The following is a 24,438-nucleotide window of genomic DNA, read 5'->3' on the forward strand; positions in this document are numbered from 1 at the left end:
ATGGGTTTAAACAAGGGAGAAATCAGACCCACTGCTATATGCAAATGATGCTATGCAAATTAAAGTTTCATTGTGTTGTATTTTTACTGCGAGCTAGACTAAGTTTCAGTCTCATTATTAAGAATTTGTTGTTCCATTGCAGGGATTAAGCTGATGAATATTACATAACCTGAAGAACTATATGGCTAAATACATTAAGGTTATTAATTATGCTGGTATCGGTCTCTAGATAACAGCAGGGAAACGTACTCTGCATTCCTGCTTCACAGTGCTGCAGCTAACAGAGGAGAGAAACTCTGTTAAATGGACCCACAAATTATCCTCCAGGAAGATTTCACTGTCCCACAGAGCTGGTAGCAGAGAGCAAAATAGAATTCCCATCTTTACATCCAAAGTTTATTGGAGGCCTGTCCAATTAGAAGGCAACAAGGGACAGAAGAAACCATAGTAAATGGAGAGTGTTTCCATTCTCCATCTCTGTTTTGTTCTTATTTAGGGACCATTTACTATGCAATTCCACAGGCAGCTCAGGGAAGAAAAACTGCATAATTTGCACTGTGCGCACTCAAATTTTACAATTTTTGTTATTTATTTTTTTTGCTGCTTGGCAGAATATAGATGAGGAGAGCTCCTTGAAGACACCCTTATTTAGATGCAATACCGCCATCTTCCCAGAAGTTGTTAGCTAAGAGCAACGGACACAGAGGAAAAACACAAGGCACCTGTACAGAAACAAAGGAGGGGAAAGCAGGACTTATACGCACAGTGGGACTGATTCTCATTTGCATTGTGGCCCCTTTACACCATTATGGCAGCATAAAGGGGTCTTGAAGTGAGCGGAAATTACACTGACTTCCCTTTACTCCGGCAGAGTGACGTGAAGTGGCATCAGACCCAATGGTCCCTTTAAGCTGCGAGCAAGTGCAGGCACACACCAATGTGGCAGCTACTGCACCCCTCATGTGTCCAGGAGCTCAGGCAGCACCCAGCACCCAGGTTCAATCTGCCATAACCCGCAGCTGCTCTTCTGGGCACCGGGGACCAGCAGGAAGCCACTAGCCAGCAGGGAGGAGAGGTAAGGAGAAGAATGAGAGAGGCAGGGGCTTTGGAGACCCCAGCAGGGGTCCTGCTCTGTCTGCCAGGCCTTCCTGTGGGAAGCCAGAGCAGCAACTCTTGGTGCCATAGGAAGCCTTGAGCCAGCAGGGAAGAGTAAGAAAAGTGGACTAGGGAAAGAGCAGAAGCACCATTTAGGTGGGTGGTGGGAGAGGCTCTTCACGATCCCATTCCAGGGTGCACAGAGCCAGCTGTGGAGATGCCAGTTCCTGCCGCTTGCAGGCTGCCAGGGCTGAAATGAGCCCTTGCCAGCCCTGCCCAGTGTGAGGAACGGGGAGGGAGAACCTGTGCCACCATCACAGCTGGGGCAGGGGTCCCGGTTCATGCACTCCTCTTCATGCCTGCTCTGGGCTGCAACAGCAATTCCCTCCTGGAGACCCCAGAGTCAGAGGGGAGAGCAGGGCTGGCTAAGGGACAGAGAGGGAAAAACCCTAAAATCCCTTCCCCCAAAGAAACCTCGAGCCTATAAGGAGCAGGATGGGAGGAGATAGCGGCTCCTGGGAGGGGCCGGTGGGGGCTCCCCCTCAAGGGCTGTATAGGGTCTCATGGGGGGGGGAGGCATAGCTCTTGGTTTCCTGGTTTTCTAACTTTGTATTCCAAAACTCTGGAGAGTTAATCGGTTCTCAGCCCACTCCTATGCATGCGTGTGCGACCCGGTATATCCATTAATGACACGTCACTTTACCAACACCTTACACTTTTCAATGCCATATAGTGTGAGACCAAAAAAAAAAAAAATGTGAGCTTGCCCAAGGACAGAAATGGAGTTTGCAGCCCACACAGAACAAAGAAAAGTTAGTGGGAACATTGGTCTGGCCGAGAGTAATGTTTTCAAAAGAGAACCCAGACATCTGGTCATTTAAGATCTTGGTACTTTTTAGAACATCAGGGTCTGGTAGCCTCAATGCCTTAGGCCGCTTTCAGAAGAGATTTGGGGCATATCTACACTACAAGTGACTGCGTCCACACACTGGCTTTAATCTAGCTAGCACTGGTATCAATAATAGTGTAAACAAGGTAACATGGGCTTCAATATAGGATAGCAAGCAACGTCCATACCCAGGCTCTCTGGCTGGTGTATGTTATGGTTGCTAGCCCATCCTGAAGCCCGCACTGACATATTCACACATCTATTGTTACAAGGCAAGGTTCTAGTGTAAATGGAAAGCTGGCTGTGGATTGTTTCTGCACGGGCACAGAGTAGCTGTGTGGGTATGCACCCCAGTGTGGATGCACGGCACTAGTGTAAAAAGTGATTTGCACAGGGGAAGGCCCCACTGATACAATTCACTTTTTACACTAGTGCAGCACATCTAACCCTATGTAGCTACATCAGTGGGGGGGAGGGTGGGGTACAACTCAGCCGGACAGAAAAAGAAGCAAAGAAAAGAGGGAAGGTGGAAGACGAGGACGGTCCTACCTCATAATATTTGCCATCTAAGTAGCAGCCGCAGTTGTGGGGAAGGATGCAGCTCTTGCCATTCAGGACGTAACCAGGGTCACACTGGCACCCTTCCACACAGTAATGGTTACAGTCGCTTTTCAGCCGGATGGCAGCACAGCGAGGCTGGCACACAGTCACACAGCTCTCGTAGTGACTGTTGGGTGGACAGCTGACAGCTGGAATGCAAAGCACAGGGTTTAGCATGCAGGAGAAAATGGGCAGTCAACCGCTTTGACTGAATTAACAGCCACCCCAACTCCTACTCCACAATGGCACAGTCCAGTAAGCTTAACTCGAGTGTTAATACTAAGCTATAGGGTAAAATGGCAGGTATTCTCTTGCCCCCTGATGGGGAGGAAAAGCTACAGTCCAGGTCTGAAGAGGTGAAAAGCTGATACATAGACTCCCTCAGCTATCCAGTCCCCGCCCCCCCCCCCAATTCCAAGAGCTAAAGAAGAGCAAGACTCAGAGGTCGGCCAATGGGCACATCCAAAGATCGCAAAGCACCTTGCAGGCACTGATTAAGATTCACCCCACCAGGTAAGGCACATTTATCCCAGTGTTACTGCTGGGTAAATTGAGGCACAGAGGAGGAAGTTGATCAAGGCAAAGAAGAGAACCCAGACAGCTAGTCATTTAAGATCTTGGTACTTTTTAGAATATCAGTGACTGATACCCCAGGTCCCTGAGCCAATTTTGTCCAAATTCCTCAGGCACTGAATTTGGATACAGTGTTTCATCCTCACTTGCTAAAGCCAAGGGACTGTGCTGCTGTGCTCTGTTAAGCTGCAATTTATATTCCACCCCAGAAACGGCTGCATTTTACTGGTGCGTGAAATCATCCCGATATTAGAGTAGCTCATTCATTTGGGATGGAAGCTGTTGCATTAATGTAAGATGATCGGCATGGTCCTAGGTTATTGTGAGCCACACTTAAAAGTTTCCATTTTAACATGAAATCCCCTAAAGCTTCAATGATGGGTTTGGGGTTGGGGAGATGTGGTCTGCCTGTGGCTTAGTCTTTCACCTCTAGAGGGCCAGCTTCAAATCTCAGAATAGGTATGGTTGGCCTCCCATCCTTAGCCCCCATCTGTGCACAGCACAGAATCCATTTTGAACGGCCAGTGGTCTTTGCCAAGAAAGACCCATAGAGTTATTGCTGGCTATGACTGAAGACCGTTAGCAGAACTACTACACCACTGTATTCTCAGCCAAGCAAGCGAACAGCCAGCAAAGCACCCTCACTTAATGTACCACCTTCTTCTCCTCCTCCTTCTCTATGCTTCTCTGGACTCTAGTGGTGCCCAGAAGCCATAACCAAGATCAGGGCTCCATTGGGCAAGGCACGATACACATGCTATGAACCAGTCCCTGCCCTGAAGACCTTACAAGCTTAAAATATAAGAAAGAAGAAGAGGAGGGGAAACAGATGGCCAGAGAGCTACGGGTGACTAGGCCAAACTCTCCCAACAGGCTAGTGCCAGAACCCTGGACTAGAACCCAGGGCCCCTGAGAGCCAGTCCAGCACCTTATCACTAGACTACACTACTTCTCTCCTTTCACCTATCCCCTTAGCTCCCTCTAATATTCCCACCTATGTATCACCTCTCCTGACTTCTCCTCTATTCAGTTCACAGCACAGAATGCAAGCCATGGAAGCCAACCCAGGCCCACAATGTACCTAGCTCCAGCACCTAGGAGCAAGTCCCTCTGACTCGGGAGCATTACGTTTTAAGTCATGACTTTGCGACTAGAAAAAAGAATAAACCAAATTTAATTTTAAATCTTGTTATTGATGAAAATTACTTTTTGTCTGATTTGCCAGATGGTCTGTCTGCCGCAGAGGTTTGCCGTTCCATTTATGAGGGAGTTTAATTGAACAATGCATTGTCATCTTATTGACAATAGCAGGCAGCATCATTAGAACAAACACAGAATCTTCCCCTCCTATATAACTAATCAAATTCTTATTTAACAAATGAAGAAGAGCTGCTCTCTTTTGAACTTTGGAGTTAACCCTTCCCCTCCCTGGATTTGCTACAAGATGCAAGGTGCTCTAAACTATGTGGCTCCTGATGATTCAATTGTGCTCTTTGTGGGTTTTCTACAGGGTTTAAACCGCAGACTTTCAGCACAGATCTTCTACCACTTGAGCTAAAGGAGTAGCTCCATTAGCAGGCATCAGTAGTAGGCTGTTATTAATTGGCCCAATCACTAGAGACGGGAACATGACACACTGTGCCAGTGTGCTACTTCTACATTACAGCTGTATAGAGGGAGGCAGCTACAACACACTCATGCCCCTGGTGCAATAAAAGCACCACCTATCTATACAGACACTTACCATCCCCTCCCTTGGGATGGTATCTGAGCGTCTCACAATCATTAATGTATTTATCCTCACAGCACTCCTGAGGACAGTATCATCCCCTTTTTACACTGGTGAAACTGAGACACACAGAGAGTAAGAGACTTGCCCAGGGTCACACAGAGAGTCTGAGGCAGAGCCAGAAATTGAACCCCCATCTTCTGAGTCCTAAGACATACTTTCTCCACAGATCCATTGGGCAGGGCAGAGGAGAAACGAATCAGGCTGTGTTGAAGCACTTGACTAGCCAAGATTTTAGCAGGGTCCAGAGACGACATTAAACCTCAGCCAGGTTCCTTTGCCACTAGAGCCATGCTCTGACTTGGTTGGGGTGTAACTGTGTTGTAAACGGGTTCCCTGACAGCTGTCTTTATAACATGAACAGGATCTCAAGCCCTGCCCACAATACATTTGAGTCCCCAGGCTTAGCCGGTTAGACAGTTCTAGCCTGGAGGGACTTGTTTCCAAAGGGAGCTGAGCCCCTGCAGCTCCCCTTGAAGTGCACCCGCCCTGTGTGTGAGATCCCTGTTGTTAAACCATGCTACAAGGCCCATCTGCAGGCTTTGTAATGTGGTTATCACACAACAGGCTACTGGCATAGCGCATGCCCACACAAAACATGGTTGAAAGATGGTCCGAAAGCGTGCCAGTGTCTTGTGCTTTCAGCCAGCTTGGGAGCAGGCCCGTGCCCGGGCTCTTGCATGGCTCCGCCACTGAATGGAGAGAAACGCAAACCAACAGCCTGTCTACAAACCCAGTCACGTTGGGGAATCCTGTTACAACTCACTTGCCTGCTAACCCGTTTACAGACATGGTTCCGATCTGTAATGCCGACTGGACCTTATCCAGGAGATGTCTGGTTTAAAGTCTTAGTCTCACCCGGGCTTTAGCCTTTTTGCGAAACACAGTGACAGGCTAGTGGCAGTGCATGTTGGAATCATGGCCCCAACACTGCAATTGGATCCATGCAGGCAGACGCTTTTTTACCAAACCCAAGGGCTTCACTGGGGCTCTGCAAGCGCTGGATTGCAGAAGTGGGGCCTGTGTTTGAAACAGGATTTGGTATCACTTCTCATGGTTTTATTTGCAGTGTGGACAGGGCTTAATCCAATGAAGGGCGGTTTGTAGCACCATCCCACTAACTCAGTTCTCAGGGAAATAAAAACCCTGTTCTCATCCAGATTGGGGAGACCCAACTAGAAATCTCCTAGCATTAACCACGGCATGCCACCAATCCTAGCACCTGAGTAGATTTGCATACAATACAAACAATAGCCCTCCTGACTGTTAAACAATAGCCCTCCTGATCTTTAAACCGCCCAGGCTCAGGGTTTTCCAACAAGTTTGGAGAAATACCCGGAGACAAACTTGTTTCCTGCCAAGTGCTTAGGAAACCTTCAGATTTAGTGACTGCCCCATAATTCATCCTCCTGCAGCTCCATTTCCTTTATGGATCTGTTGATATGAGAGAGAATCTCCCGTGACTCTGGTACACATCTCTTTCATGCTGAGTTATTTGTTGAACTATTTTTCTTCCCTGTCTCGTATCATCAGTATAATTTTTAATCCATTATTTTTGGTTTTGTCATTATTATGGGACCTAACCTTGGTTCTTCTCCTTAGGAATCCCCGGAGCGTCAAGGATTCCTCGCCCGAATATTCACCACCTCCCCCCAGAAAAGCCAGGCATCACGGCATACATACTCATCATTAATAATAATAACATTTGCATAGCGCTTTCCTGCCATGCATCTCAGAACATTCCCCAACACTAGGCCACCATGGTTCCTGTTCTACACAAGGAGGTTCAATGACCTGCACAAGGTCCCACAGCAGGTCAGTGACAGAGCTGGAAACAGAATTCAGGTATCCTGGCTCCCAGTTCTGTTCCCTTTCCACTGGGCAACACTGTCTCATGAGGCTCATCCCTCCACAGAGGTGTCTATGATGCTGCCACTTCTCAGAACTTTGCAGTGCAGCTCCATGTAGCTGCTACGGAGATTACCTACGCTGCTTGACTGGGACCTGAACTCTGATTCCCTCGCCTTGCCTGGTCACCAGACTTGGGGTGCTAGTGGAAAATGCCAGGCTGACAGTCTGGGAGACTGAGTTCCTCTGATTATGCATGGGTAAGGGCACTGCTCTGCAGGGATCACTGAGAACTAGCTCAGTCTCCATGGCCCACTCAGTGCCTGCTGCCAAGGTGGCCAACCAGGGGGCCAATTAGCACCAGTAGCAGTGGTAGTTTTGTGTTGCAGACACTTGCCCACTAGGAACTGGGCCAAGGCCACTAAATTCATCTCACGCCAGTCACCCAGAACAGCCATCAGATGGCACCAGTTACAGCCTGGATTTGAATCTAGCTCCGTCTACTGTGTATTGCCATTTTCTCACCATATCATCCCCCTCTCTTTGGAGAGGGAAGCTTTAGTTTTTGCACACAAAAAGATAGACCCTTTGGTGCAAAGTGGCATTGCTCTATTGAAGTCGATGGAGCGACACCAGCTGAGGACCTGGTCCGAAAGCAGACGATCATCCAAGTAATTTACGGGGCAAAGGTAGAAGGAAAAGTTCTGCTTACAGCACGAGGTGAAGTTCCTCCAGCCGGTGATGGCTATTCCCTGGGTTTGGCAGGTGGTGGCGTAATTCTGCAGCCAGCTGCAGGCAGTTTGGACAGATCCCCCATCAATGCAGGTGTCAAATAGGCAGTTCTTGTAGAAGAAGCCAGGGTTGACTTTGCTATGGCACTTGGCAAAGAGGCTGCTCTTGCTGGGGATTAGGCTGCACAGCTGCTGGGGTTTCCAGAACCCTTCCATCTTACTGCAGGCGGGGCACCTGTCACCACAGCCCACCTGGCAAAAGGTGTCCCGCTTCACCCAGCTCTGGCCGAAGTCATTGATGTTGGAGGCCACCAGCCCACTGGAGGTTTCCAGTTCATCGCCGGGATTGCCGTTGTAGCGGCCACAGAGGCCGTAGGTGTTGTTCTGGAGGTTTCGCGGGACGGTGACGGAGAGGAAGGTCTTCCAGTCATACACCACCTTCAGCCCAAAGTCAGTCTCCACCACAATGTGGAAGCCAAAGGCAAAGATGTTCACCTTCCCTTGGCCCAGCTTCAAGGGTAGGTAGAGACGCTCATTGTTAATCTGCAAGGACACAGAAGTGGGTGGGTAATCATTAATCAGCAAGGACTTGAAGGTGGGATCAAGGGATGCCATTTGTTTTAGGATATGCACCACATGGGAAATGCTCTATTGTGCAAGCTCTAACTGTGATGCAGATCTTAGAAGAAGAAAGTGATGATTACCATAATAATTATAACAACAACAACAACAACAACAACCACCACCTGGATGAAGCACAGGAGGATGCTGCATTGGGCAGGAGTTGGGCTAGATTTGGCTCCCAGCTTTTTCCAGACTGGGGTTCCCTTTTCCATACTGTGTGCTGTTTGTGAGCACCTCTGTTCCAGGACTGGTGTAGACAGTGCAAAGAAACAAGCTACCCAATGGGTACTTCTGTCCCGCAATCACAGGGTGTGACTGCAGCTCAAGTAGATGTACCTGAGCTAACATTATTCCAGCTACCTCGAGTACCTGAGCAGCGAAGCCGCAGTAGTACAAGCCTGCCTGGGACCCTAGATAATTACTCAGGTGGAGAGCTCATGCTGAAGCAGTTGCTGCTGGGGCTTCACTGTGCTAGTTCCCAACCTAGCCATATTAAAACGAGCTCACGTACGTCTACATGATTGCATTGACATGTCTTAAGAAAATACCCAAAATCTACATCACTGATTTTTTCTCTCACAACAAACCGATCTGCAGGTCCCAGACATCTGCTACCACTTGAAAGAGAAGCCACAAAAGTGACAATAACTAGAAATGGGCCCAGAGCTGTGAAGTTCTGACCCAGATTTGGATCTCAATCTGAGCATTCCCAAAGCCTGGGCACGTTTAGAATTCAGTGTTTTGCTTTGGCTCTTACTGGAAATAGGTTCTATTGGGACACCAGAATCCAGACTCCACAGACTTTTGTCTCACAGCCCCCAATGGGGGGAACTGACAGTATGGACAGCCCAGATAAGCGCCAGTGGAATATCAGCTCATCACAGGGAACTTCCTGCTGCTAAGAAGTGCTCCATGCTACCCAAGGACGCTGCATCATGTCTTACGGGGTGTTCAGTGATCACTTAAAGAAAAGGAGAACTTGTGGCACCTTAGAGACTAACAAATTTATTTGAGCATAAGCTTTCGGGAGCCACAGCTCACTTCACCGGATGCATCCGATGAAGTGAGCTGTAGCTCAAGAAAACTTACGCTCAAATAAATTTGTTAGTCTCTAAGGTGCCACAAGTTCTCCTTTTCTTTTTGCGAATACAGACTAACACGGCTGCTACTCTGAAATCAGTGATCACTTAGTGTTTCTGCTTTTTGCAAGAGCTCTGTTTTATTCAGAGTCCAGTTCCAGGTAGCTATGCATAACAAGAGCTTAAAGGCACTCCTCTAACACCACGCCGCAGCTTGTTTCGTTACCAGCTCCCAGGTTCTGCTCCGAAAACAATCAGACCTTGTAGGTCAGTTAGAACCTCACCCACTTTGCTTGCAGCTCCTAAGAGAGCTCAGAAATACAATCCCTTTCCTGCCTTGATATGGTTACCCAGTTATCCTGCAAGTCCTCCTCATGCAGCTCCCCCGTGGAGTTCCCACAAGAGTTTCATATGCACAGACAGGCTTGGACCCTCCAATGCAGCTTGCTGGGGCTTTATCCTTCCAGAAAGCATTGGTACAAACAAATATCACTATTGATCTCTATAAAATGATGGAGGAAGCACAGGGAAAAACAGAAGGCCCCTTAAGAAAGTCAAGTCAATGGTAGCCTCATGAAATGAAAGACGCGGAGCAAATGCTCAGAAGGAACCATAAGGAATTCTGGAGACAGAATTCGTTCAGGACTCAAGAGCTACAGCAGACGAGGGTGAACAAGACCATCGGTCAGGATCTACCAAAACGTCACCACTTTCCAATAGCGTCAACTCCTGCCCTGTCCCTGATTATCCCATGTATCCTGTGCTCAATTGAGTCCCACAACTCCAGCCTGCTGCCTCTCCCTCCAACTCTCTACCCTCTGGGTCATGCTGTGACCAGCCGACTCACCAGCACCGTGTATTTGTAGGCCCGGTGGATGACAATGTTGTAATTGAAGACGTCCACCTCAACTTGCTTCACCCACAAGGCCAGGGACGGGTCCCGGTCCTCGTTCTTGGCCGTGACGGTGAATCCTGGGAAAGTATCCGACCTCTCCACCCGCTGCCTGGAGATCGTTGTGCAAAGGACCAGCGGGCAGCTGCTCTGGAAGTCAAACGAGAACCCATCAAAGGTCAAGTAATGGCCATAGCCGGAGACGATGCAGGAGGCATCTGTGCGGGGCTGGCAGTAGTAGAGGCCGTTCTCCTCCAGGCAGTACTCGTCATCCTTGCAGGAGATGTTCTCGCAGTGCACGCTGTTGTCAGACCCGTTGCAGTAGCAGAAGAACTGGCAGTCGAGGTCCATCCAGAAGGTCTGGTTGGTGGAGAGCTGATGCCCCTCAAAACTGCAGCCACACTCACTCCTGGGGACACACTGGGACCCTTGGAAGGCAAAGCCCTCGTTGCACTGGCAGCCCTCCATGCAGGTGTCCACGCAGACGGGGCCGATGACCAGGGTTTCGCAGGTCTCGGTGCAGGTCATGCACTCCTCGAAGTGGCTATTTTCAGGGCACTGGAGAGCTAGAGGCAATGAAACACACACAACATCAATGGCTTATTGGGGAGAAAGGCTCCACGGTCATCGGCAATGGAGATTCAGGTCAGAGAGAAGAAGGATGTGGGATCAATGAGACAAAGAGCAAGTTGTGTTATTGGGGACAGTGCCACACAAGCTAATGTAAAAGAAAACAGAACCGTACCCCTCCCTGGCCCTTGCATCCTCCTGTCCCATTTTCACCTCCCATCTCCTCTGACTTCTCCCTCCCCATCCTGCCACCATATCTGGTTTCCTGTTCATCCCCCCTGCCTCCTGCAGAGGCTTCCTCTCCGTCTCATCTCAGGATCCAGTTCAGTATGGCCCTCTTGCTCTTTTGATAATTTCTGTGGATTTTCTTCCCCTGGCCTCCCTCAGAGCTTCTCCCCCTCCATCTCTCTGGTCTTGTCCTTCTCCTTTTCCCTTTGACTGCCCCATCTGTCTGAAACACCTGTCTTCATCAGAGATGCTGGCCTAGTTGACCGCATGAATCACACCTTAACTTCTTTCTTTTGCCTTCAGCTCACAGCTGCAACCTTGTCTGAGACTCACCTTCCTCACCCAGCATTGCCCTCCTCCATGAATCCCTTCCTGTCCCCTCCCTGCCACCACATACACACCAGCACATGGCATTCAGACTCTTTGCCCTTGCCTCCAAGAACTCCTAGCTCCAGGCCTCCACCTCTAGGCTCTCGCTTCCTCTACGTCTTCTGGTTCTCTTGCCTTAGTGCTCCCTTCATCTCTTTCACCCACTCTCAGCTTCATACCCTCGACCAATGCATCCCCCTACACCTGGATCAACCTCCCCTCTGCGTATCTGCTCCACCTCTCCTCCTTCTCCTTTAGGAATCCTTCCCACCTTCTTCTCTGCATCTTCCTGTTTATTTATTCTTCCAGGTCTCATCTCCTGTATCTCAGGACCACATCTGGGAGATGCTGAGAATGCTCAAGCCCCACTGGTCTCAGCAGTAGCTCAGAGGGCTCAGCACCTTGCTGGATCACAGTCCCTTACACGGCAAGTTCTTTGAGCCAGGGAACAGATGCTATTTACTACAAGTTTGTGCAGCAACTGTGCGCATTTGCAGAGTCATATCAGTGATCTGTATCAATAACCACAGACTACGTGTGACATGTCCTCAACAGCACGAAGAGACCATTATGTTCTACTGGGAGGCAGTGGATAGAGCACTAGACAGGACTCAGGAGTCCTGCGTTCTATTCCCAACTCTGCCACTGACTCTGCCAGGTGACCTTCGCTAAGTCACTTTCCCTCTCTGTGCCTCAGTTTGCCATCGGTCTTTTGATTTGGCCCTCCTTTGCAGTCTGTAGCATGGTGAGATCTACTGATGAAATGTGCTATATAAGAGCTAGGGATTATGATGTTAAACATCAGTTTGCCAACAGTTCATTCTAAACTGCAGGTGGTCTACTTTTCTGGACTCATTGTCCTCATCCTGCTTCTCTCCTATCGTCACCATTAATATTTGTATTACAGTATAATACAGGATAGTCCCTGGCTTAAATAATTTACAGTCTAAACAGGCAAGCTGGACAAAGGTAGGAGGGGAAACTGAGGCACGGAGCAAGAAAGTGACTTGTCCAAGATCACAAAGCAGGTCAGTGTCAGAGACAGGAATAGAACCTCAGGTCTCCTGACTCTGAGAGCCCTATCCACTAGATCATGCTGCCTCTCCTTCCCTCCCACTTCCACAGACTCCCATAAGCCCTCAGTTTGAGAGAGGAAGGCTGATTCATTGCCTGTTATGCACTTCTGCGGTGTGGGATTTTTACATGTGCTTTTGAATTATGAATGTTACAACATCGACGGCATGCTGACAGCGACAGCAAAAAAACACAACTTATTCAAATTACTTTCTGCTGATGGCTTACACTATTGTTAGAATCCATCTGCAATTCTGGAACACTCAGACACAGTGTAATACAACTCCTGATGTCTCCTGAAATGCCATCATGAAATTACTTAATTGGGAGACCTCTTTCTGCAAGTGCTTAAAAAAATAGCCTGAGCACAACAAGCAACAGCTTTGTGTCTTTGTGCCCAAACAAGATTACCTTCTTAATGTGTACAATTTTCCCATTTACTTGCCAATTCTTCCCGACAAGTATAAATGTTTTCTTTCTGCAACACAAGACTGTACTTTGCTACAATGCTACTGGGGCTGAAGCTGGTGCTCATCTGAATAAGGACCTGGCTACTATTTCCTTTTGTTGACCCCAATGCATGGCTTAAAATAGCGACATAAGAGACTACTTCTTCTTGCATCATTGGTTACTGTTACAAAAAACCTGTATTGACTGAAGCTGGTGAAATAGCAAAAAACTACCACCAATCCTTCATTTACAGAGATTTTTTGTGAATCAGAGGATCAAGTTCTGTTCAGTGAGGTCATACTGGGCTAGATGCAGGAATTACTGCGTGAAATTCTCTGGCCTGCGCTAGGCAGAATATCAGATAAGATGATCACAATGTTTCCTTCTGAACTTAAAATTTATAGGTGAAATTATGTCTCCTTTGAACTCCCATTGAATTCAACAGGGCCAGGTTTTTACCCTATGAATCTATGTTGCACTCAGACACCACCGTGATGGGCAACCTTATAAAAACCTAAACAGAGGAAACAATAGATACTATTAATTATGAATTATTATTATTTATAATAGTCATACACCAGGATATACCCGCTGTGCTAGGCACTGTATAAAACGCAGAACAAAAGACGGTCCCTGACCAAAAAAACTCACAATTTTCCATGAAAATGTTTGGTTTGGTCAAAAAGCCATTTTTTCCCCTCTCCAAAAATGTTGAATAGATTCATTGATTTTAAGGCCAGAAGATCATCTAGTCTGACCTCCTGCATAGCACAGGCCTGACAAAAACACGTTTTGACACTTTGCATCATGGTGTCACACCCCAATGGTGCCCCCTCCCTCAGGGAGTCTCCAGGGAAGGCAGATCAACATTGTATGGGGCTAACACTGTTGCAAGCATCGCAAAGCATTTTGGGGAGGGTCAAAGATGTGTGAGTGGAGAGTGGAAGTTTCCTTTGCAGAATACAAGAGGCCAGGGGGAGAGAAAAAAGAAGAGCAGAGAACGGGTTAACTCAACACTTCAGCTATCTACATGTGAAGATAAGACGCTGCCCTGGCCCAAAGTCATGGGCTTGACGAGAAATCAGCAGCTGCCCAGCCGTGAGAAGAGGAGAACTAAGTTGAGTAGAGCTCCAGAGATAGCAGTCAGAAGCAAATGAGACGGCGACAGCGAAAGCCAATAGAAGGGAAAACAATCTCCAGAGCCGGGATGTTTTGGGAAACTGAGGAGGCCACAGCAAGCCAGTTTGGACTGGCACAAAGAGCACCAGAAGCAGAGGTCCCTGAGTGGAATACCTCCCCCCTCAAGATGCCCAGGACTTAAAACCCTGCTGAGAGCGGAAGCAACTCGGAGAGCAACAGCAGACTTGGACGGCTTGGGCCCAGGACAGCACTCCCGTCCACCTTCCCTGCACCCTCTTCTTCTGACATTACACCCAGACCTGGCCAGTCTTGAGTAGTGCATATGTGAGTATGAAAGTGGGTTTGGGGCATTAATGCTTTCTTTCTTCCCCTGAGTGACGTGGGAGCATTCCCAACACTCTCTGCTGTTATTTTATTGTTTTATTAATAAAGCCTTAAAATTTAGACACTTGGTGTGCCTCGTCATCTCCTCCCCAAAAAGATCCTGTGGCCCAAGCCTGATCAACTGTGGCCTCAGGCAGATTGGTAATGAAAATCTGTCACAATGGGACAACTAAGACATTTTAGTCGATAGTCCTTAGATGCACAGGCTGGAGGTGCAGCTTTGAGGGGAAGGATCTGGGGGCGGAGGGGAAGGAAGGATGGCAAGGGAGGAGGGAAAAAAATGAACATATTTGTCCTCAGAAGAAGAAGTTCAAGTTCACCCCATCCAAAGTCAATCAAAGACTTTTCCCCAACTTACGGCAAAAGTTGAAGCTCCTCCACTGGCCGACCTCCACCTCCGCATTCTTACAGGCGCTAGCGTAACGAGCTACCGAGTCACAGAGCTCCGACTGGTTGCCCCCGCTCTGGCACAAGCGAAAGAGGCACGTTCTGTAGTAGGCCGACGCATTGACCACACCGTGACAGTCCAGGAAGGAGCTGTTGGTGGGGTCATTGATGATCCCACACTTGGAGCGGCTCCGGTAGTACTTGAGCAGCTCCGAGTCGTTGTTGCAGGCCTTGAGCAGGTCCCCGCACTCCCCATTGCAGATCTCGTCGAAGGTGGTCCAGCTCTGCAGGAAAACCACCAGGTTGTCCGTGCACTTGCCATTGGGGAAGCAGAACTCGTCACTGCTGTTCCCGTTGAAGAAGCCGCACAGTCCGGCAGTGCAGTTGAAGTAGGCAGTCGAGAGGCGTATCTGCAGCATGCCCAGGTTGGAGTACTGGATTCTCACAAGCCCTTTGGACTCAATCACTGTGCCGTTTTTGCTCCGGTAAATTTCCAACTGGCCGAAGGGGAGGAAAAACGGCAGCTCCACTTCATAGCCATTCACCTGCAAACGAAAGCGCACAGTGGATGTGAAATGCTCGCCGCGATGGAGGTGACCAATGAAAGCAGAGAGCCCTTGTGTCCTACTCCTGCAGCTAGCGGCATACAGTGCTATTGCTCTGCATCACATCGTCATCTGCGTCAAATACAGCCTGGACAATGAGCATTTAAACTGGTGCTAAGTTATTTTAAGAGTAGGTTGGACAAACACTTGTCAGGGATGATCTAGATAATACTTAGTCCTGCCATGAGTACAGGGGACTGGACTAGATGACTTCTCGAGGTCCCTTCCAATTCTATGATTCTATAATGGATTCTCATTCTGATGCTGTACTTCAAACCAAGCCTGCCTGAAAACAACCCATGTGCCACCAGTAGGACAAATACCACAGTACGAGAACCACTGATCTATGCTACATCTCCCATCACCCTCATGAGATCAGAATGAAAGAGTTAGTGGAAGAAACAGGAAGGTAAGGGAGGGCCCATTGTAAGCCGAGCAGGTTGAATGTTTTATAACAAGCCTGGGGTCGTCTAGAAACCGCATGGCTGCCTTCACCCTGCACACAGAACTCACTGGAACTTCATAGCAACATCTGGATTATAAACTCTTTGGGGTAGCAACTGTCTTTTTCCTGTGTTTGTACAGTGCACAGCAGATTGGAGTCCTGGTCCATGGCTGAGGCTCCTAGGTGCTGCCACAATACACGTAAATAATCTGAGATAGAACCAAAATTCTCCTTCAAGAAAGAGCACAGGTCTTAAGCTACAGGAGAATCCCCATTAGCAGTATGGAGCCTATGACACACAGCTCAACAGTTCTGATTGCCACCAGTATAGGGCAGTGGTGCATGTGCACACTACCCAGTATGTTGTGAAGCAGTGGTAAATCTGTGTAACTGCAAGCATGACAGAAGACAGAAGCATCACACAGATTCATGTATGACAGCGACACCCTTTCCATGCTGACATTCATGGCTGGTAAAACCAACGAATTTGGATCTGAATAAATAAGGATCGCTGTCAGCTTGACACCCCATGTTCTTAGAGCACATTCATTTGTAAGCAGCTCTGGCTTAAAACAAGGTTGCAGGGACTATTTGTAAGTAATACTGTAATGGATTTCAGATTTTTTTCTATCCATGTGTCCTGGTCAAAGTTGCTCACTCAAGAAATCAAACAGTGATTTATCCAACTGCCAGCAATACAGACTCGAACGGGAATTTGACCAATCAAGTTGGGCTCTTGTGGTGTCTTTCATCATCCTTCACCACTAATAACATTCAGCAAGCAGAATTCAGCTGAGAACTGCAACAGTGACTTTAGTTAACGATGCATGAGCCAGAAGAGCATCCTCGCTTCTCTCCTGTGGCTGTCCTGACTCAGCAAGGCTAAGAAGAGCAAAAGCTCACTGGTAACAATAAAGCAAGCAAAGCCTCACAGGGAGCAAAAACATTCAGTAAGAAGCTTCCTTGTTTTCCGTAGCTGCTTTGTTGACTACAACTACGCTGTAACCCCAGGCTCTGCAGGAAACGGTATTTTAATAAAACCCACAGACTTGCCATACAGGCATTGTACATTGATTTCCACCTACGTCCCTTTTGTCTTGGCATCCATTCAGAGTCTCCATGGGCCAGTCGCTCCCAGCACCAGCTTTCCCAAGCAGCGTCTGGATCTGCTACAAATTAAATCCTTCGTCTTCCGTGCTGTCTCATTCCAGGACGTCTGTTTTCTTGGCTCAGCCTCTATCTCCTCCACCCCCACCTGGCTTCACCTCTCTCAGTTAGAAGGACAAAACAATCAGGTGCAAATAATATACCCACAACTGGTCTGTGTCAGCTGACTGGGGCTCAGGCTGAGGGGCTGTAGAATTATAGTGTAGATGTTCAAGGTTGGGCTGGAGCTTGGGCTCTAGGACCCTCCCCACTCATGGAGTCTCAAAGCCTGGACTCCAGCTTGAGCCCAAACATCTACACGGCAATGTTATAGCACCACAGCCTGAGTGAGCTGGCGCAGTCCAGCCATGGAGTTTTGCTGCAGCATAGACATAACCCTCAGGGTCTTCGGAGATGACAAAGGTTAAGGATGGGATTTGGGGGCAGCTCTTTTGAAAATCTCAACCAAAATGTCCACCAGCATGTTTTGGCGTTGGCAGTGTTGTCTAGTAGGAAGAGTCAGGGCTGCTGGACTCTAATCCCAGCTGTGCCACTCTGCCTCAGTTTACCCCTCTGTAAAATGTGGATAAATACCATCTCTTTCTTAGGGAGAGGAACAGTGGGTTCATCGCTTGTATCATCAAGCCATCCTGCTTAGGGTAATGGCAACATTTGTTTCCAGTGGCCCCAGCAAAGCAGCCCTTTGGTTATTCCTCAGACCCTGGGAGTTTCTGTGGGCACCTAACGACAGCTACAGCCTAAAGGGCCTTGTGCTTGGGGTCCTATAGAGCTTGCCTCTGGTATATCCAGCATGCTGCCAAACCTCCAGGAGGTGGGGGCACCACAGCACTCATGGTTACCCTTCACAGTGCAGGTGGTGACAAATCACAAGACTTTATTGAGTCATATGTGTAAAGAGTTTGGCGATTCTCAGATGCAATATGCCATGGAAGCACAAAGCTCTCTTGCTCTCTGTGAGCAGCAGAGAGAGACTCCTCCCTGGCTTCCCCCAATTGAAGACTGTCCCTTGATAGGATTCTTACCTTGATTTCAGATGCACTGGAACCGCCAACTTTGACCTCCTGGCTGGCTACCTGGATTCTCAGGGGTCGGAGCCAGTTAGGTTTGGATTCGGGTTTCTTTTTGCTGATGTCAACCTCCAGGAAGTGTGGTCTCTCAGAGCAGGTTTTGAGCAAGGTGTAGGAATGCTCCAGGGGGAACATGAATGACACCCCATCAAAGGACTGTAGCACCTGGTTCTGGCTCACCAAGCACAAGCTCTCTCGCTTGGGGTAACAGTCCCGGTAGCCATTCTCTACCGCACACACCTCTCCTTCCTGGCAGGTGGCATTTAAGCAGCTGACCTCTGCACCGTCCTCACACCGGCACTGCACCGTGCAGTCTGCGGTGGCCCAGAAAGACTCCCCTACGGCATAGTACCTGCCGTCGACATCGCAGCCACACTGGTGGATGGGGACACACTGGTCCGCGCTGAGGACGTGGCCTTGGTTGCATTCACAGCCCTCGGTGCAAGGAGAGCTGCAGGCCAGCGGAGCTGTTAGATCCGAACATGTGGCTGGGCAGCTGTTAGTGCAAACTGAGTAGTGGCTGAATTCTGGACACTGGACAGCTGCAGCTAGGAGAGGGAAGGTTGAGGAGAGGCTGTTACAAGGCTACTCGTGTTATTCAGGGCTGAACTGTTTTCAACTATGGACCAGATCCTCTGCTGCGGTAAATCAGCAGAGCTGCACCAAAGCGTATGGGCCACTTTACACCAAGTGAGGATCTGGCCCAAAATTTCTGTGGTCACCTAACCCTGATTTCAGAGAAAGTGCTCCTAATTCACACACCTGAGAGATCACAAAGGAGCCCTCTCAGCACCCACACTAACTGTCCTTTTTCCGGTTCACACCCACAGCATTCCCCATCCCATCACAATCTCACAGCACTGTGGGTTTCTCTCCCACAGTTCCCAACACAGCTCCTCATCTGTGTTCCCCCTCGAATTTTCTACTTGTGAAACTTGTGAGAATAAGAGATGAAGGGAGGGGAGGAGGAGGAAACAAGAAATCAGAGAGGGGAGAGAACGGAAAGAGATTAAGGAAAATCAGGGATGGGACTATCGGCTGAGACATAAAATCTCCCAGAGAATTTCATAGACCCAGACACCATTCCGGTGGTGGTAGTTACATTCATTTAGATTCCCTCCTAACTCTGACTGCTATGCAATTATATGAATTATTACTCTTCCCTTATTACTCTTTGGGTTATTATTATTATTAGGCGGTCATATGCCATAACGATAAGTGAGATAATGTGTCAGTCTGTCTACCTATCTATGTAAGACAATGATCAACAGACAGATAGTAAGTATGGTGATGACAAATAGAAAAAGACACATTAGTATTCAATATTACCGCTGACCTACTATATGGATTTCTCTCTCGTTATCATCAATCTCTTATTGCTTTCTAATTTATCATAAGGCAGTATCATTTGCAATGTTGTAGCCGTGTTGGTCCCAGGATGTTAGAGACACCACGTGGGTGAGGTCATAACTTTTTCTGTAGGTGAAAGAGACAAGCTCTTGAGCTTCGAGGCTGAACAAGAGCGCTGTGTAGCTCGAAAGCTTGCCTCTTTCAGCAACAGAAGTTGGCCCCAGAACCGATTCGAGTTTGCCCACCTTGTCCCTCTTACCATTCAGCACTCTGATGCCAGAGAAATGAGCCTAGCATGAATCCCTAGGTAGAGAGATGCGATTAGATTGCCATTATTAATAAGTATTATTATCCCCTTACTGCTCTGTGGTTGACACCGCTACATACACTGGCCGGCAGAGGTAATTTAGCCACTTGCTTTAACCAGTCACATTTGTGGCGGAGGGTAGCCTGGAAAAAGGCAACCATTCCACTTCTGCCATTCTGAACTGGGACACAGGTGTTGCCACTGCACACTGGGTGCATCAGATTTAGCATCCTGTCTCCTGGCAGTAGCTGATGGTTCAGAGGGAGATAGGCGAAAGGCCTCCATTACACCCCCTTCGTCTCTAAATCACTGAGGTGATATCCCCCCCAGATTGCACTCAGTGAGTCAGACAGCACCACACACACAAGGAAAAGTCCTTTCCTGACACCTCACAGAGGGGGTCAGCTTACATCCTGCACTATGGGACGCGGGACCCCATTCTCCTCTCACTTGCACTGATATAAATCAGGAGTAACCCTGCTGACGTCAGCTGAGTTCCCTCTGCACAAAAGTGGCACAAGAGAGAAAGCAGATGGAGAGATTTAGATTTAGCATCTCAGCTGATGGCAATGGCCATTAAATGAGCCAGTCCTGTCTTGAGTCCAGCCACAATACCTGGCACACCAGCACTGAGTTCCATAGGGCGCTCAACTTTCCTTCTATTTGTTCAAAACACTAACTGCCCTTTAATTACTAGGCTTGCCCTTGTCCTTCTTGTATTGCATTTCAGGATTAAAAGGAGGGACTGCTCGGGTTTTACCGTAACGCTGCCTGCCTCAATCAAGTCCCCACCAGCTCGTCTCTGGGCTTATCTCAGGCAGGGTTTTCACTTCAACGGGAGTCTGCTGCAGGTCCCCGAAACCACTTCCCACCTCCTCAGGGCAGCCGTTCAGCCGGAGTACGTGCAGACTTACCACATCCTGTCTGGGTTCGCCAGTCTCCCACTGGAATGCCCAGGGCTTGGCACACCAAGGCGTAAGCCTGGATCGTCTGGCAGAGGCCAGTGCCGTTGTCTCGGATGCTGCACAGGTCATACACGCAGCTGTGGACGAAGGCCGTGGGGTCCACAATGGCACCACATTCCCACAAGGGGCCACCCGTCTTGTTGATGAAGCCACAATACTCGGGGGTGAAGTAGAGAGACTCCATGGCAGTGTCGCAGAAGCTGCAGTTGTCTAAGCAGCCTGGGGAGCATTTCCACTCTGGGTGGTACACTCGCCAGCTCTCCCCCAGGTCCAGCACCGACGCCGCTGGCCTCCCATCCGAGCGAAGGGTATCGTCTTGAGGATCCTTGTTGTAGTTCCCGCACAGCCCACAGGTGGCGTTGATGTAGGTGCCTGGGACAGAGATGGAGGCATAGTGTTGCCCATCGTAGGTCACCAAGACGCCAAAATCAGTCTCCACCGCGGTTGACAAACCGCTCTGGTAGATTTTTATGGCTCCCAGTTCCAAGGAGAGGGGTAAGGAGGTCACCAAATCGTCTACCTGCAGGAGCAAAGCAAAAGAGTAAAATCAGCAAAATGGCAGGGTTTCCACGTGGTTAGGAGCCCAGGGGGTGGTTCTGCCAGATTTCCACTGCAGCAGCTGAACTGGATCCTGGGAAATGGGCCCCTTCCAATGTTGGAATCTGAGCAAGATGGTGAATTGGGAACCAGTGATTTCAATCCAGCCCCAACAATATTTGGAGAGAGGGTTGGATTTTAAGGGTCTGGTTTGGGCCTTTCCAATTTTCAGCACTACCTACGCTAATACTCCCCCTCCCCACCACCTCCCCGCGGAGTCCTACAAGGCCTGGATTCCAGACAAAGACACTGGTCCAGATCCTGAGCTGCTACAAATCATCATAGACCCACTGACTTCAACAGAGCTAAACCGCTTTGCACCAGCCAAGGATCTGACCCAAGGAGTTTTCCTTCTTTGCTGGGGCTCTTACCTTAACTTTCCCAAAGCTCCCATTGGGGATAACAATCTTGTGAGAATAAACCTCCACCGAGATATCCTTCAACCAGGAGACGGAGGAGCCACCTCGGTTCTCATTCTTGGCCTCCACACTGAAGAAGGGCAGGTTAGATTCTGGCCAGCACTGCCGGGTGAGGAGGTAGGCACAGGAACCCTGGAAGTGAAAGAGGAAGCCATCGAAGGTGTGGTAGTGTGGGTCTCCAAACACCACGCAGGTGCTGCTCTCCACCGGCACGCATTGGTAGAACTTGTCCTTCTGCTCACACACTTCATAGGGGCCGCAAACCATCTCCTGGCAGAAGATCTCATTGTTAAAGTCCAGGCAACGACACTTGGTGGAGCAGTTGGCGTTGTCCCAGAATATCTCGCCTGGATGGAGAAACTGCCCTAAAAGAACCCCACATTGCGTTACTTGTCAGAACACAGGACCCATGACACGACTTAGAAGAACAATCGAGAGTTCCAAGTCATTTGTTCTTTCTGATCCAGGTCCAACACTTGAGAAAGTTTACTGGCCTTGAAAGCAGGACCACCAGCTCAGTAGCTTTCTAACAGGGCATCCCATGTGATATGGAAGTAACATCACACCGCCCTCTAGCATTACAACATGTCACAGCCCAATTCAGCAATGCATTGGAAACACATGATTAACTTTAAGCAGGTGAGAAGTCTCATTGACGTCAATGGCACTACTCAGATGATTAACATTAAGCATGTGCTTTGGTGAATCATGACCTCTGTTACTGATGGGCAAAATCAGGTAGATTTTCTAGTTTTGAGAACTGCTCAAACTATTTTGGGGAGGGGGGAGTGCACAGAACTAGTTTGGGTTCATGAACCTTTTCTCCCTGGAATTTGAAGTCATGTGTGCTTAATATATTGCAATATATTAAGTCAACCTGTTTTGGTTACCCTTTATAAGAGTGACTGTGAATCCAGTGTAATTATTCTGTAATTACACTATAATTAACCCTTTTGATAGCTGTAGTTACTAATTTCACACAACTGGAAGGTGACGGAGTAATTATGGAACAAACACAACATCGTCAATGTACCTGAATTCTAAAAAATACATATACTAACTATAAAACCAAAGGCATATTAATAAGTAATTCCATAACATAGTTGGCCTTGAGTTATATGAATTAGCAATTATTATCAAACAGCATAACAGCAGTGTAACTACACTTTATTGGGAAGTCTATTTCATGTTTTTCTAGCTGAATGGAGACCTGAAAGGAGGGAGGAAGAGCTAAGAATTCAGACTGGCAAAAGCGAGTGTCTTTCCCCCCCGACCCTTTAGAGTCTCTCTCTCTCTCTTCCATCTGCTCCCTCTTCACATCCTCTCTGTATGTTTTTTTTCACTCTGCCCACCCTCTGCTCATCTCTCCCCTGGATTTTCCTCTCTCTCACATTCTCTGTTCTTTTTCTTTTTTTCTTTCCACCACAAAAATCTCTCCTAAACATAATGAGACCCCAATTATGTTTGCTTTGGAGCCAACCTTTCAACCCCACGATATTCAAGTGGGTTCCAAATTAGGCAAAACAAACCTGCTCAGGCCCACTTCCTACTACTGTAAAGCTGAGATTCTTCTCTTACAAATGGCATTGAGCTGTCAGCTGTGATTTCCACGTTCATCTAAGGGATTTAGATGCACTGCTTTCATTAACCTGAAGACGGAATTGTGTGTTTAAGTCCCTTTGAAAATTTCAGCCTTCATTCTGAGCACTGGTGGGTCAAGCTTAGAACATAAGAATGGCCATACTGCATCAGACCAATGGTCCATCTAGCCCAGTATCCTGTCTTCCGACAATGGCCAATGCCATGTGCCCCAGAGGAAATGAACAAAACAGGTACTCATCATGTGATCCATCCCGTTGCTCATTCCCAGCTTCCAGCAAACAGAGGCTAGGGACACCATCCCTGCTGTACATCAGACCTTGAACATTTTTAGGGGCTACGCAGGTCCTTCGGACTAGCAGAGCTATATCAGCACTAGTCAAGGGCTGCTTATAAACAAACAAACTGCAGATCTCAGACCAGTATACATTTTCAATCCTCAACATTTCAGGCTTCCAGCAGCGAGTGAAAATTCTCTCCTGTTAGAAAGATTTCAGGAGCGAAGGAGACACTCGAGACAGTTTTATTTGTAAAATGATAATGCAATAATCTTCATGCCGCCAAGTCCCCCTGGTATCACAATGAGTGCTTCTATCATTTTATACCTATGCACAGTCAGTGGCACACTGACATACCCAGCAGGTTGTGCCGGGCTATTGAATTTATCCTATGCATAAAAGTGGCAATCCATAATTCAGAAGCAAGGGAAAGGAAATCAGAGTATTGTCTTTTCACACCGATGGCATTTCCATCAGGCCAGCCAGAAGTGTCTCTTTTGCTATTGTTACTCTAGCTTATCTGCAATGCCGAAAGTACAGGGATAGCAATCCTTACTGAGAATTTAAACCCCTAGTTTCACAGGTTTATAACTCTGAGGTGGGGGAAATGTAGGCTTTTAATTACAGCTGGATACTAAAATCACAGAAGGATGGGAACAAGGCCAGCGTATATTATAGCTTCCCATTGACATTAATGAGTTACACAGCCATATGCAAGACAAAAGAACAGACTCCCCGCTCTTTATGGGCCCATTCGCCCCTTTTAAAATGCCGTGAAGTTAGGCCTTCTCCGTGCTAGCAAATTGTCCTAATTACAGTCACTGGTGCCAAATGCAGCCACTAGTTTAGCTGCCGCAGCGCAAACCTCTAGTGGAGACAGGGAAAGCCGCTATTTGGACTAGCCCTGCTTGAAACCA

General features: G+C 48.2%; 1 protein-coding gene across 6 annotated transcripts in view; it reads right to left on the reverse strand.

Annotated features, from left to right (window-relative positions):
• The window catches only part of LOC119846594 (tubulin-specific chaperone cofactor E-like protein), a 98,087-nt gene that overhangs the window by 21,257 nt on the left and 52,392 nt on the right, over positions 1 to 24,438 (reverse strand). For all 6 annotated transcript variants that reach the window (XR_006276690.1, XM_038380425.2, XM_043501055.1 and 3 more), the window contains 7 exons: positions 21,597 to 22,009; positions 20,578 to 21,148; positions 17,962 to 18,554; positions 14,694 to 15,267; positions 10,076 to 10,686; positions 7,507 to 8,068; positions 2,534 to 2,733 (listed from right to left, as the gene is read on the reverse strand). Coding sequence is in view for 5 of the 6 variants with exons in the window: in XM_038380425.2 (XP_038236353.1) it covers positions 2,534 to 2,733; positions 7,507 to 8,068; positions 10,076 to 10,686; positions 14,694 to 15,267; positions 17,962 to 18,554; positions 20,578 to 21,148; positions 21,597 to 22,009 (3,524 nt within the window). In the remaining variant the exon portion in view is untranslated. The remainder of the gene's footprint in view (positions 1 to 2,533; positions 2,734 to 7,506; positions 8,069 to 10,075; positions 10,687 to 14,693; positions 15,268 to 17,961; positions 18,555 to 20,577; positions 21,149 to 21,596; positions 22,010 to 24,438) is intronic.

This window comes from Dermochelys coriacea, chromosome 22 (assembly GCF_009764565.3).
Source record: "Dermochelys coriacea isolate rDerCor1 chromosome 22, rDerCor1.pri.v4, whole genome shotgun sequence".
Lineage (NCBI taxonomy): Eukaryota > Metazoa > Chordata > Testudines > Dermochelyidae > Dermochelys > Dermochelys coriacea.